The sequence below is a fragment of the Taudactylus pleione genome, unplaced genomic scaffold, assembly GCF_031769625.1.
Source record: "Taudactylus pleione unplaced genomic scaffold, aTauple2 ptg000115l, whole genome shotgun sequence".
In the NCBI taxonomy this organism is placed as follows: domain Eukaryota; kingdom Metazoa; phylum Chordata; class Amphibia; order Anura; family Myobatrachidae; genus Taudactylus; species Taudactylus pleione.
This window is the reverse complement of record NW_028284517.1, coordinates 113612-129367: the sequence shown is the minus strand read 5'-3', so window position 1 is coordinate 129367 and position 15756 is coordinate 113612. Positions and strand designations below refer to the sequence as shown.

The window sequence follows — 15756 nt, the reverse complement described above, 5'->3', positions numbered from 1 at the left end:
TCTCCTCCCCTATTGGTCACTTTAATGTTCCCGGGGGCTGATTCACTACCTTACGCAACTGCGATTATGCACCCAATCGGCTAATTATTATCAGGACTGTGGGGAGGCGAACGGTGGTGTGCCAGTGCATTTGAACGCCGTTGCTGGGGCGTGCATAAATTATCCACTGCGATGGCCTACGCAGTCTGAGATCTCATAGTGTGCATTGTTAGCAATTTCTGATGTGCGTGAGGCTGCGATGGTACTCGATTGTACCGATGGTTTTGCAGGCTTGCTAAACATTACGGATGTGTGCTGAGTATAGTGGGCCTCCATGGGAAGTGCTGCGAGGGCATGGCGATCGCAATGTATTAGCATACTATCGTAGTTGAACTGCGTGCGTAATTGCTATTGCATATGTAATTGCTTAAGGTAGTGAATCATGCCCTCAATTCCTTTGATGGAAGCATTTTTTAGAGAACCATTCTGATATAATGTAATTTGTCTGGATATTTATTGAAAATTCTTCTATGTAGCATAAAACGGGTGTGCAATGGTCTTATGGTGCGGCCCACAAACTGTAGTGAATCATTCTTGACCAATATATTCCAAAACAAAACATTTAATTTTATGCTGTAGGTAGCAACTTTTTTTTTTAAGTACACAATCCACAAACTGAAATCGTTGAGCAGATCCTGGGGCAATTCCCAAGAATGTACAGTGGGTAGAAATGGGCGAATCTATATGGACTATGACAAAGTGCTGCCAGCCCCTCACCAGTTTCTGATCCTCCTCCTCTTCATCAGTAGCAGCCATGAGCAGAGTTCCCTGGGCTAATGTCCATCACTTCTTTTGCAGGGGATTCCTAGTGAATTCCAAGGTTCCCGTTAGACCCAATTCCCCAGGTAACCCAGCACAAATAATGGTGCATAAACTATTTACAACTGGACCGATTCGTACAGTATATGAGAATATGAATTTCTAGCAGAATGCATGGTCAGAGAATTGTAGGTACGGTAATATCAGTTTCTAGAACAATATTTGGTCAAGATGGATGGGATTATATTAATTTCTAGCACAATATTCAATCATGGTAGATGAAATAACATCAATATGCACTAAAGACATGTAGTCAGGATTTAAAGTTAAATAATAATTGTTATCCCTATATAATATATAATATTTCATTTTGCAGCCTTCGTGGAGTCCGTGCGTGCATTGATGGAATGACTGCAGGTAAAATTTGGATATTATTTGTGGATGAATAGATGTTAGAAATTGTATCTGGTTGGTTTAATTTAATATTGTATGTTATGGCGGGCATAAATTATGCAATTATGAGCCCAATATGTAGATTATCGGTGGAATAGGCCGATAATTGCATAGAGTATTGTGACCAATAAATCTTCCAACATGCACTGCTGCGGCCAGGGCCGGCTCTTCCACTAGGCAAGCTTAGGCAGCTGCCTAGGGGCGCCGTCCACTGGAGGGCGCTTCTGAGTCCGCCTTGCACCCTCCATTTGCTGGGCGCCCGCTGAGATTGTTTTACCAGCGGGCACCTGGCTCCTCTCTTCACCCCCCCCCTGGCGCCAGCCGGAGGACGGAGCTCACTCCTGAGGTCTGGCTTCCGGGTCCCGCAGTGCAATATGGGAGTGACATCATGATGACGTTACTCACATACTTCCGAAGAGCGGGCACCGGGGACGGACGGCAGCAGGCACCGGTATGGAGTTTAAGGTAAGGGGGGAGGGGTGCTGTCTTACTACAGGGGGCACTACTGGGGGCATCATATGGGGGCACTACAGCGGGCTTACTACTGGGGGCATCATATGGGGGCACTACAGGGGCCTTACTATTGGGGGCACTACAGGGGCCTTACTACTGGGGGCATCATATGGGGGCACTATTGGGAGCACTACAGGGGCCCTTACTACTGGGGGCACTTCAAGGGGCATTACTACTGGTGGCACTGCAGGGAGCATTACTACTGGGGGCACTACAAGGACATTACTACTGGGGGCACTGCAGGGAGCATTACTACTGGGGGCACTACAAGGGCTTTACAACTGGGGGAACTACAGGGGCACTTTCTACTGGGGGCACTGCAGGGGGAATCATCCCTTTAATTCGGGTCATGTGAATATTATTAGGTTTGGGGGAAAACAGGGGCTGCATTGTGAACCTTTGCCTAGGGCGCCCTGAAACCTTGCACCGGCCCTGGCCGTGGCCGACCACTCAATATTTCCCGTTCCTTCTCAGCGGAGGAACAGGGAAATATTTCCTCCCCAGGAGAGGAAAGCAGATATTGTAAGCCATACACTGACAGACATTTTATCTGACGGTGTATGCCCAGCATTACACTCCACTTTGGGGTTTAGGGGTTGGTTGATTCTGTTATTAACTGGCATATTTATCCATATTATTTTTTACTAAAATAATGTGAAAACTGTTTTTTTCACACCCTTTTTACATTATTTTAGTATAACTTAAATGTATTAAAGAGCTTTTGGAGCAGTTTTCATAAAAACTACTCCACAGCCCTTAAATTTGCACTGTTTTAGTAGGCATATCGCCTTTCCCATACTTGGAAGGGAAAATGTGATCTGTTTCAGATTACTAAAAGAAATTGTGAAAAGATGCAGGGGATGGAGTCCTGCTATAATAACGCTATTTAGAGATGGCGTTATGCAGGCTTTTTCCCTGTTTCCCCATCTCCAGCTCAGCCTTCCCTGCCTGCTGACAGGAAAAGCAGGGCCCGGAGCAGGCTTCTGTAATCAGCCATGTGTGTCTGATAGACCACAGGCTGATTACATAGAAAAATAAATAAATAACACTCACCTGCACCAGGGGCTGGTGATCAGTGAGCTCCTTCGGGACTCCTGTCAGCTGATCGCTGGGCTCATGCTCTGTGACCCCAGTCAGCTGCTCCTTTGTGCTGTAAACTGAGATACCGGTACACAGGACAGAGTATTATATGTCTGTTACTTCAGTGAGGGTAATAGGGTACAAGAGGGGTACACTTTTAATGGGAGTCAATGGTGACATTAAAAACGTGTAAGAGAGGGTGCATATTTGTACAATGTGTGTGTTATATCTATGACAGTAATAGGATGTAACAGGTACTGTATACATGTGTTGCATGTATGTTATTTCTATGATACTAATAGGATATAAGAGGTACGCATTTGTTGCATGTCTGTTGCACAGATAGTAATACATTATATTGGGGTTGGACATTTTTTTTTGGTATCTCCTATTGCCCAGACTGCGATGGAGTGTAAGAAGGGTGAACATTTATTATGTATCTATTATTTCAGTGTCACTATGCACAGGACCTATGGCGAGAGATTTGGACGCTCTGGTACTTTCCATGAGGGCTCTATGGTGTGATGAGTTTTTTTGCCTGGACCCAAATTTGACACCCCTTCATTTCAATGAGGAGGTAATGAGACACACACACATATATAATAGGTGAGGAGTGTATGGGGATAGGGGAAGGACTCCCTAACTCTGATGTTCCCATGGGAGGAGTGAGATTTATACTGATTTCCACAGAAAACCATAATAATATCATGTTTACAGCAGAAAACGGGGTATATGTTTTGGGAGCTTAGTACAGAACTTATAATTCACTTAGTGACCAGCACTACGACACACCCTCATCTCGCTGATCTTTGTTCTATAGATTTACTCCTCTACCAAACCTCTCCGAATTGGATATTATGAAGAGGACGGATATTTCCAGGCGAACCCCGGTATGAGACGAGTTCTTCTAGAAACCAAACATCTTCTAGAGGATGCTGGACACAAGGTGAGAGGAGCACGCAGATAAGGCCCTTTCTGGTACATGTCAAGGTTCAGACTGGCCCACAGAGGTACAGAGAAAACCCCTGGTGGGCCCTACTGCCTGGGGGCCAATCTCTCCTCTAGGGATCAGGTTCCAAGCTGTGCACTTGAATTATACATTATACATATGTTATAATTCACAGGACTATGATGTATTTTCTATAATGCATAGCTGTTCTTAATTTGGTACATTATCATGCATGCACTAGCAGTATTTACTATATATATATATATATTTATTTATTTTTTGGGGGCAGTTCGACATGGCGCCTCTGCGAAGCAACTTTGTAAAGCTGTCAAGTGGTCCTCTGCCCATACCTTTGTGAAGTTCTATTCCTTTGATACCTTCGCCTCTTCTGTTGGTACTTTTGTGAGAAGAGTTCTCAGCGCAGCTCAGGAGCGTTCCCTCCCTTAGGAGATTAGCTTTGGGACATCCCAGGATAAAACCTGTGTCCCCTATGGAGAAAGAAGAAAAGGAGATTTATGTGGGACTGCTCTGCTTCTCCTGTCCGCATCTGCTTTGTTTTTGGACCTGTATGTGACTCATTCTTCCTTCTCCTCCTTCTTGCTTTAGGCATGTTAACTTAACTTAGTTGCCTGTGGCTGGGAGAGGGTCATGGGGGTGAGGGAGCAGGGGCTCATGGGTAAAGAGTTTTAACTATTTGGTGCCTAGACTCCTACTCACCAACCTATACCAAGCGTAAAGCCTGTGTCCTATGGAATTGAAGAAAAGGATTTAACAGGTAAGCACATAAATGTCCATACTAGAATATTCCGTATTTTGGAATAATTGCATACCATAATGAAATATCTTGGGAATGGGACCCAAATCTAAACAGACTGCATTTATGTTTTATATACACCTTATACACACAGCCTGCAGGTAATTTTATACAATATTTTCAATAATTTTGTGACTCAAAGTTTGTGTACATATGTAAAATTAATTTATGTTTTATATATACCTTATACACAAAGCCTGAAGGTAATTTTATACAATATTTTTAATAATTTTGCGCCTTAAACATACTTTGTGTACATTGACCCATCAAAAAGTATAGGTTTCAATATCTCAGTCATGCAAAACAAATTCCATATTTCGTAATATTCCGTATTTCAGAATATTTGGATATGGGAGACTCAACCTGTACTACATTATTGCACTTTCTATCCTCACCAATAGACTGTCTCCTATATTGCATTTACATGCTTCTGAGTGTCCTTTGCTTTGCCAAGTCTCATTTGGTAAAGTTTTTTTAGGAATAATTTTCTGTTTAAACTGGATCATTCATGCAGCTTCTGCAGTGCATCCCACATGCCCTTTGCAGTATTCTCGTGCCAGGTATGGTGACTGGGATACATGGTGCCTGGTCCTATAACCTTGCTTCTTTGATCAGTCATCAAACAAACATAGAAGGTTTATGAAGCAAAACTGTAGTATGAACAGTGCTGGTTTCTCACCATACAGACACAGCATAACTAGCAACTAACATGGAGTCGATTTGCACTAGACTGAAAGACCATCTAGTAACATGTTGGTAACAGCACCACCTGCAGTACCTCCAGTGTAACTACTTAAGCAATGTTAAGACTAGAATTGTTGTAGTATTCCAACAACAATTTCCTCTTCACTTCTACATTTACTGCTTACATTACTTATATTTCACCAATTTTAGATTATATAAAATTATTAAAATTAAATTTTTCTTTTCAGCTCATCTTGTTCAGGCCTCCACGAGTGGGTTATGCATATGAGCTGCTCTGGAAGGCGTTTCTTGGAGACAAAGGGAAAACCGTAGCAGATAAGTTGTAAGTGGCATGTGCTGAGTACAAGCAATGAAAGCTGGATATTAGGGTGAGGGGTAAATACATTTAAACATAGCACCCTGGAAGAATAATCATTTATTTATATAACACCACCAATTTACTCAGCACTGTACAGAGAATATTTGGGTTTCATATCAGTCCCTGCCCTGTTGTAGCTTACAGTCTAAAGGGGGATGTACCAAGCCTTGGAGATACAGTGGTGTTTGAAAGTTTGTGAACCCTTCAGAATTTTCTATATTTATGCTGAAATTTGGCCTAAAACTACCTCAGATTTTCACACGAGTCCTAAAAGTAGAGAAAGAGAAGCAAATCAAACAAATGAGACAAAAAAATAGACGTGCTCATTTGTTTATTGAGGAACATTATCCAATATCACATATCTGTGAGTGCCAACAGTATGTGAACCTTTGCTTTCAGTATCTGGTGTGACCCCCCTTGTGCAGCAATAACTGCTTCTAAATGTTTCCGATACTTGATGATTAGTCCTGAACATCGGTTTGGAGGAATTTTACCCCATTTCCCCGTACAAAATAGCTTCAACTCTGTTATGTTGGTGGGTTTCCTCCCATGAACTGTTCGCTTCAGGTCTTTCCACAACGTTTCGATTGGATTAAGGTCAGGATTTTGACTTGACCATTCCAAAACTTAAAATGTATTCTTCTTTAACCATTTTTTGGTGAAATTACTTGTGTTCTTTGGGTCGTTGTCTTGCTGCATGACCCACGTTCTATTGAGACGCAGCTCATGGACAGATGTCCTGACATTTTCCTTAGAATATTCTGGTATAATTCAGAATACATTGTCTCATCAATGATGACAAGTCGTCCTGGGCCAGATGCAGCAAAACAGGCCCAAACCATGATACCACCACCACCACCACCACCGTGTTTCACAGATGGTATGAGGTTTTTATGCTGGAATGCAGTGTTCTCCTTTCTCCAAACATAATGCTTCTCATTTAAACCAAAAAGCTCTATTTTGGACTCATCTGTCCACAAAACATTGTTCCTATAGTTTTCAGGCTTGTCCAGGTGATCTTTAGCAAATTGCAGATGGGCAGCAATGTTCATTTTTTTTGCTTTTTCATGCTTTTTCAGCCAAGCATACCATTGTTGTTCAGTGTCCTCCTGATGGTGGACTCATGAACATTGACATTAGCCCATAGTGAGAAAGGCCTTCAGTTGTTTAGAGGTTACAATGGGTTCCTTTGTGACCTTGCAAACTATTTGAGGCTTTGCTCTTGGTGTGATCTTTTTTGGCCGACCACTCCTGGGGAGGGTAATAATGATCTGGAATTTTCTCCATTTGTACACAATCTGTCTGACTGTTGACTGATGGAGTCCAAAATCTTTAGAGATAGTTTTGTAACATTTTCCAGCCTGATGAACATCAACAACTCTTCTTCTGAGGTCCTTAGAAATCTCCTATGTTCATGGCCTGATACACTTCCACAAACATGTGTTGTGATCATCAGATTTTGATAGATCCCTGTTCTTTTAAAAAGACAAGTTGTCCACTCACACCTGATTGCCATCCAATAGATTGAAAATACCTGACTCTAATTTCACCTTCAAAATACAGTATCTGCTAACAGGGCTGCCATCAAGGGGGACGGCCGGGCCTGGAGTCCCGGGCCCGGATACTCTGGGGGCCCGACCGCTCCTCCTACCGCCTGTCCACTATTTCCACCCTGCTAAACTTACGTTCACTGACAGGCTCGGCAGGTGGTCCGCGGCCGCCCGTGCCCACTACTACAATATACCCTCTCACTATCTTTCCAAACGCCCGTCGCTGCTGCTATGTATGTGGCTGGCTGTTGGAGGCAGGCAGAGTGGATGCTCCCAGCCTGCTCTGTGCTGCTAACCAATAACACAATCGAGCAGACGGGAGCATCCATAAACACCGCAACAGCAGCGGGCGGTCGGAGAGGTAGGGAGAGGATATAGTACTGGGCGCAGGTGGCGCCTGTCAGTAAATGTAAATTTAACAGGGAAAAAGTAGTGGGTGGGAAGGCCCCAGGGCCCTCGTTGTGCGGAGGGAGGGAGATTACTCGGGGAAGGGTGAGGCTCTGTATAATGGGGGCTGGGGGGCTCTGCCTATTTGGCCTGTCCCAGGCCCCATGATATCTGAAGGCGGCCCTGTCTGCTAAGCCTAAAGGTTCACATACTTTTGCAACTGTGATATTGGATCATTGTCCTCAAAAAAATTTAAAAATTAGCATGTTTAATTTATTTGCCTCATTTGCTTTAGTCTTTATCTAGTTTTAGGACTTGTGTGAAAGTCTGAGGTAGCTTTAGGCCAAATTTCAGTAGAAATATAGAAAATATTGAAGGGTTCACAAACTTCCAAGCACCACTGTAGATAAAGTGGTGTAATTGCCCAATGCAACCAATCAGCATCTAACATTTCAAATGCTGCACTAGATAAATGACAGGAGCTGACCGGTTGCGTTGCGTAACTTTATCCCACTCTGCGGCTTGAAACATCTCCCCCTAAATTCCCTAACATACACACATGGAGACTAGTGTTAATTTAGAAGGAATCCAATTAACCTTTCAGTATGTTTGTGGCCTGTGGGAGAAAACCATGCAAACATGAAGAGAACATGCACACTATACACAGTTAAGCCATGTCCAGGTATTTAAGTATTGTAGTCAGCAATTATCTGAAAAAGTGAAATGCGAACATTAATTCCGGGACCATGTGTTAGACTGTGTATGAAGTACATTTATGTGGTGTCTGCACTGATTGGCTGGTAACAATCACTGTCAGGGTATGGTACATGAAAATGCTGCTCTGTGTTATATAGGGGTCTATTTACTAAGCTTTGTTAGGAGATTAAGGGCCGTATTCAATTTGAGGCGTTAAGTCCGGATCCGCAGTAATTTACTGACGATGATGTCATTATCGCCTGTTTTGGTTTTACCCCGTATTCAACTTCAAAGACTTTCCGCCTAGGCGATAAAGTATAGCCTATGAATGACAGGCGGTAAAAAGTGCAGTTGGGGTTTTGGGGTGCAACGTTTCGAGAAACGCCGTGCAGCCTTCAGTCAGTCCCCCAAAGGTAATCTGTGTAAAAAACACAAAACAAAACTTAAGGACACCCCAAAAATTTACTTTGAAAAAGGGGGCGAAAAAAAAAAAGTTGGGGCACAAACTTAAAAACTAGCGAACTTGACTCTGGGGGGGTCCCCAAGTATGCCCCATGTGTTTTTTGATTGCAGGTGTTTGCGCCAGGTGGATTTTTCACGATTTGTTTAAGTCACTTTAGCAAGTTTAAAATATGCTGAACCCCATTTTCAAGTACCCCAAATTTGATGGGCATAGTTGTTTTGCCCTAAAAAAACTTCTAAATGCTCTTCTGCATCACCTTATTCAAAGCCGCATTTATGCACCTGCTGCGGCTATTAGAAACCCCGACTTCCTTCAGGAGTTAAAAATGGGGGTACCCATAGTGATCCCCCATATTTCCACATCTTTAGGGGGTTCCCTAGAATATTTCCTGAAAATTCCCCTTTTGTTTAACCTGTAAAAAAACGGGGTAAAAATTTACAAAAAAAATTACATAAGGTTCCCCCCCAAAAGCCAAACCAGCCCCAGGCTTGCCAGGCAGTGGTGGTTTCTAAAAATATGGGGAACAAATTGTGTATGGTTCCACCGTATTTTAGAAACCAACCCAAGGCTGCAGGGACCAGTTCTGGTTTTAAATATAGTTGGAAAAAAAACGTGGGGATCCCCCTATAGTTAAGACCTGCACCAGACCCAACCGACTGGGGTGTAATGCCACAGCCAGAAGACCCAATCACCGGGGCTCCAGGTCCAAAGCATTAGCATCCCAAATCGGTCAGCGCAAGCCGGTGATCTCTGGGTCCCCCCTTCCCGAGCACCACAGGCTTACGCTGAAGCCTGGGGTTCTTCCCCATACCCCTGGTTTGGTGGGTATGGATGTAATGGGGGGGGGGCAAATAATGTAAAACTATTGTGTTTTACAGTGGAACTACAAGTGACAGCATGCCTGCCATTTTGCACTTGAGGAACAACAAGTGCCAGCAGACATGCGGCACCTGTAACTTCACTGTAAAATAGTTAAAAAAAGACAAAACACACACCGTGACAGTATAACTTTATTACACACACCTACCCATTCACACATACTTACCTATACCAGATGTGTCTGTCCCCTTGTCCAGTAGATTGTCCTCAATGAATGGGTCTGCAAAGAAAAATTCATACTCACCTATATCCTGGCGACGGTCTCCGCAGTAATCCAGGAACTTAGCAAAACAAAAAAACGAGTTTACACGACCCACACAACAGCTATCAGTATGTGTGTTGCCACACATACTGATAGCTCCCGAATGCCAGCTGACGGAACATGCATGGAGCTGGCACTTCCCGAGAGCCAATCAGCGGCTGCACTGACTGTAGAGCGGCCGCTGATTGGCTCCGGCTACTGACAGTTCCTACGTGGTGTGAATCGCCCAAACATGTGTAGACATGGGGGATCACTATGGGTACCCCCATTTTTAACTCCTGAAGGAAGTCGGGGTTTCAAATAGCCGTGGCAGGTGCATTTTTGCAGAATTTATAAAAATGCGTTTTGGGACTTAAAAATATGCTAGTACCCATTTTCATGTACCCCAAATTTGATGGGACCATTTTTAAAAACGAAAAAAATTAGCTAAGTGCTCTTCTGCATCACTTCTTCAAAGTCAAGAAAAAAAACACCTGCAGCGGCTATTTAAAACCCGATTTTTCTTTTGCAGCCAAAAACGGGTGTACCCATAGTGATCCTCCATGTCTTGACATCTTTTGGGGGGGTCCTAGGATTATTTCCCAAAAATTCCAGTTTTTTTAACGCCGATCCAAGTATCGCCGGGTCCTGTTTTCGCCTACTTTCAAATTGAATACGGGGATACGCGGGCACGCGCGCGATACTTTAAAGCCTACAAAACAGGCGAAGGCAGCGTTAAGTCCGGGCCGTAGCTCGGCTCAAATTGATTACGGGCCAAAGTGAACGGTGGTAAGGTACCGTTCACTTTATCTCCTAACAAAGCTTAGTAAATAGACCCCCTTTTCATATTGAAGTGAAAAAGAACAGAAAAAATAAAAAGGGTTTTGTCATATTTATAATTATAATATGACAAAAGTATGGAAAAACCAAGAGAAAACATAAAAATATGAGAGGAAAGTCATAAACACAGCCATGACCAATGATCACATCTTCCTACAATCACTGTGAGGAGCACTGCTCTACAAGGGAATAAGGGGAAGTCATACACCTTGACAGGATCAATTATCACATCTTCTTACAGTCACTGTGAGGAGCACTGCTCTACAAGGGAATGAGGGGAAGTTGTACACCCAGACAGGACTAATGATCACATCCACCTACAGTCACTGTGAGGAGCACTGCTATACAAGGGAATGAGAGGAAGTTGTACACCCAGATATGACTAATGATCACATCCACCTACAGTCACTGTGAGGAGCACTGCTACACAAGGGAATAAGGGGAAGTTATACACCTTGACAGGATTAATTATCACATCTTCCTACAGTTACTGTGAGGAGCACTGCTCTACAAGGGAATAAGGGGAAGTCATACACCTTGACAGGATCAATTATCACATCTTCTTACAGTCACTGTGAGGAGCACTGCTCTACAAAGGAATGAGGGGAAGTTATACACCCAGACAGGACTAATGATCACATCTTCCTACAGTCACTGTGAGGAGCACTGCTATACAAGGGAATGAGAGGAAGTTGTACACCCAGATATGACTAATGATCACATCCAGCTACAGTCACTGTGAGGAGCACTGCTACACAAGGGAATAAGGGGAAGTTATACACCCAGACATGACTAATGATCACATCTTCCTACAGTCACTGTGAGGAGCACTGCTACACAAGGGAATAAGGGGAAGTTATACACCCAGACATGACTAATGATCATATCCTCCTACAGTCACTGTGAGGAGCACTGCTACACAAGGGAATAAGGGGAAGTTATACACCTTGACAGGATCAATTATCACATCTTCCTACAGTCACTGTGAGGAGCACTGCTATACAAGGGAATAAGGGGAAGTTGTACACCCAGACATGACTAATGATCACATCCACCTACAGTCACTGTGAGGAGCACTGCTACACAAGGGAATAAAGGGAAAGTTATAAACACAGCCATGACCAATGATCACATCTTCCTACAGTCACTGTGAGGAGCACTGCTACACAAGGGAATAAGGGGAAGTTATACACCCAGACATGACTAATGATCACATCCACCTACAGTCACTGTGAGGAGCACTGCTACACAAGGGAATAAGGGGAAGTTATACACCTTGATAGGATCAATTATCACATCTTCCTACAGTCACTGTGAGGAGCACTGCTATACAAGGGAATGTTGTACACCCAGACAGGACTAATGATCACATCCTCATACAGTCACTGTGAGGAGCACTGCTACACAAGGGAATGAGGGGAAGTTGTACACCCAGACAGGACTAATGATCACATCCTCCTACAGTCACTGTGAGGAGCACTGCTATACAAGGGAATGTTGTACACCCAAACAGGACTAATGATCACATCCTCCTACAGTCACTGTGAGGAGCACTGCGACACAACGGAATAAAGGGAGCCAGGGGTCCATGTGCCCTGCATAGCCTGCACCCATTATAGATACGCCCGCCAGTGACCCTCCTACAGTCACTGAGAGGAGCACTGCTACACAAGTGCAAGAAGGGAAAGTCACAAAAAACAGCCATGACAAACAATTTCTAAGGGGAGCATTAGGAGAATGAAGTGAGAGACATACATGGAGACATGGCCATTGGCCTCCACCATCTGTAATCACTGAGAGGAGCTATATGACCCAAGTGAATGAGGGAAAAGTTATTCAGTACATATAATTATCGGAATCGGTATGAAATACCGCCCCCGCATGGCCGGTGGTTCAATTCCCGGCAGCGGCAGCACGACACTGGAACACATCCCGGCAGCGTGAGCCCGACAGCGCTGGAAATCCTGATCGTTGTAAGGTAGGTATAGACTAACCTAACCCCCCTAACCCTAACTCTCCTTAGGGGTGCCTAACCCTAACCTCCCCCCAAATGCCTAACCCTAATCCCCCCGTAAGTGCCTAACCCTAACCAGCCCTTCCCCGCTGCCTAAACTTAAGTCCCCCGGGGGGGTGCCTAACCCACCCTCCCCCTAGCCTGACCCTAACCCTCACGGGGGGGTGCCTAACCCTAAGTCCCGCCCGGGTGCACTAAACCTAACCCTTCCCCCCCACGGCTGTCCGCTCGCGGCGCCCAGCATCCCTTCGATCGGGATGCCGGGCGCCGGTCTCCCGGCATCGGGGAAATGAGCGGCGTATACATCTAGACGCCGGGGATTTCACCCTCACCGGGATATGACAGTCGGGAGCCGGCTGTCAGTTTAATGTCAGCCGGCTTCCCGATTGCATCCCTAATTATCACATAATTTGCCCTCAGTCACAGGAACTTTTTCTGGATTTACCTAATGTTCTGGATACCAGATTCCATGCTGGACACCTCTAACAATATACAGTAGATATATAAAATAAGTATTTTTTATTTATTTGGTGTTTTTTTTACCTCAGACAGAGCCAATAATATGAGAATATTGCCAGCTGTGGAATGGAATCTCCAATGGATCAGAGCACAGGGATGAGGATAATTCTCTAGTTATATATAGATAACATTGCAGTAAGCAGACTGGAGGGCACGTAGGAAAGCGGGAGAGAATCCCTTTATGTTACGATGAGTTGATGTGCATAAGGATCCTTGCTCAGCATCTCCCCCCTAGCAGAGCTCTTAAAGAATATCTTATGACAATCGGCGTAACTATCAACGGGGGGGCCTCAACTGTCTGCAGGCACCATGTGGCCACCTGTGATGCTTTCTGGCCTTGCTCCCCTATGCGGCCTATAGTCAGCAGGGAACTAAGGCCCTCATTCAGAGCCATACGCTCTGAGCAGAGCGCACGCTCTGAATGAGGGCCGGTCTCCATGAAATGGAGCGTCCTCCTGGACGCTCGTATAGCTGTGGGTTACCACCCACAGGCTATACGAGCGTGCATTTTGATGGCCGCGATGGTCGTGACCATCGCGACCATCGAAACTGCGAGCCGGAGCCTGCGGTTGAGGTTTTCAACCGCAAGTTCCGGAGTGATTTTGGCTCTATCAGAGCCAAAATCACTCCCACTGACATCACTAGTGATGTCAGTGGGCCGGCTTCTGACGGGAGGCGTTCCCGTGGGAACGCCCCCGTCAGGGAGGCACGCCCCCGGCACGCCTACCAAAGGGGGCGTGCTGTCAATCAACATCGACAGCACGCCCCCTTTGATCAGACAAAACAAGCGAAGGACTTTCCTTCGCTCGTCGCGTCTGGCGCATGCGCACGACGGAGCTCCCTCCGTCGTGCGCATGCTCAGTCCAGAACATCGACCCACTTGCGAGCGGACAGCCGCTCGCGAGTGGGTCTGAATCAGGCCCTAAATGTTCAGCTGTGGGACTGCTGAAGCTCTAGAGTGCTGTGCACATGAGGCAGCACTCTAACGGATCCATAATAAAATCCTGGCCAGCGTCTGTGGGGCAGTCTCTGATGCCATGACCTCTGTGATCAGGAAATGCAGGGGGACTAATAAAGATGGCGGGGGCTGATAACCTGGCATAGTATGTATAGGCAGGAGAAACTAAAAACCTTTGTCCGTAAGTTGCCCACTCTCCTGGAATGTTCGGAATACTCATGCATTTCAGGGGTAGTGAATAAATGGGGCCACTTTATATAACCACCTTGTATTTTATTTCTATTAGTAAGAACAACTTCATAGACCCCAACCTGGGGGAATGCGCACAACTCTGTAAGATGCCCGACGTGGTGAAGAGGATCCTGGGCTTCATTTTCCGGCCGATAGTAAGTAGATACGAAAAACAAAAAAAAAAACAATTCTTACTGTAAGTAAATTTGTGAACTTAATTAAATTTAACACGGACAATTTCATTATAAACAAAAATGAAAAAAACACAACATAATTATAAACACTAATTGGTCTATTCAATATGTTAATTATCATTGTCCAAACGGACTTCGATAGTTAACGTTTCTTCTCGACGAGAGCGCCAGAGGAATTCATCAAATCAGCTGTCTTCCCGAACACTTTCATTGCTCCTCTCGGAGCAGGTCACGCATGCACACAAGAGCTCCGACATCCGAAAGGATCCCTTTTCACGACCCAGGACTCCTTCCCATACGGAAGATGGCGAATGCTCCAGCAATCAAGCTCTGAAAATATTGTATTTATGGTGCTTGATGAATTCTGTCCCCATACTAGTGTATGGGGACAGCGGGCCATTCCGCCAGAGGAAGGTAAGCAGGAGATATCTGTGATACTAGTGTATGGGGATAGCGGGCCATTCCGCCAAAGGAATTTAAGCAGGAGATATCTGTGATACTAGTGTATGGGACAGCGGGCCACTCCGCGAGAGGAAGATAAGCAGGAGATATCTGTGATACTAGTGTATGGGGACAGCGGGTCATTCCGCCAAAGGAATTTAAGCAGGAGATATCTGTGATACTAGTGTATGGGACAGCGGGCCATTCCACCAAAGGAAGGTAAGCAGGAGATATCTGTGATACTAGTGTATGGGGACAGCGGGCCATTCCGCCAAAGGAAGGTAAGCAGGAGATATCTGTGATACTAGTGTATGGGGACAGCGGGCCATTCCGGCAGAGGACGGCAAGCAGGAGATATATGTGATACTAGTATATGGGGACAGCGGGCCATTCCGCCAAAGGAAGGTAAGCAGGAGATATCTGTGATACTAGTGTATGGGACAGCGGGCCATTCCGCCAGAGGAAGGTAAGTAGGAGATATCTGTGTTACTAGTGTATGGGGACAGCGGGCCATTCTGCCAGAGGAAGGTAAGCAGGATATATCTGTGATACTAGTATATGGGGACAGTGGGCCATTCCGGCAGAGGACGGCAAGCAGGAGATATATGTGATACTAGTATATGGGGACAGCGGGCCATTCCGCCAAAGGAAGGTAAGTAGGAGATATCTGTGA

The 15756-nt window shown here is 45.0% G+C and overlaps 1 protein-coding gene across 1 annotated transcript in view; it reads left to right on the top strand.

The window, feature by feature from the left end:
• Positions 1-15756, top strand: part of LOC148524853 (fatty-acid amide hydrolase 1-like) — a 136295-nt gene that overhangs the window by 36048 nt on the left and 84491 nt on the right. The window contains exon 7 of the mRNA XM_088471588.1: positions 1175-1215. Coding sequence (XP_088327714.1) covers positions 1175-1215 — 41 coding nt within the window. The remainder of the gene's footprint in view (positions 1-1174; positions 1216-15756) is intronic.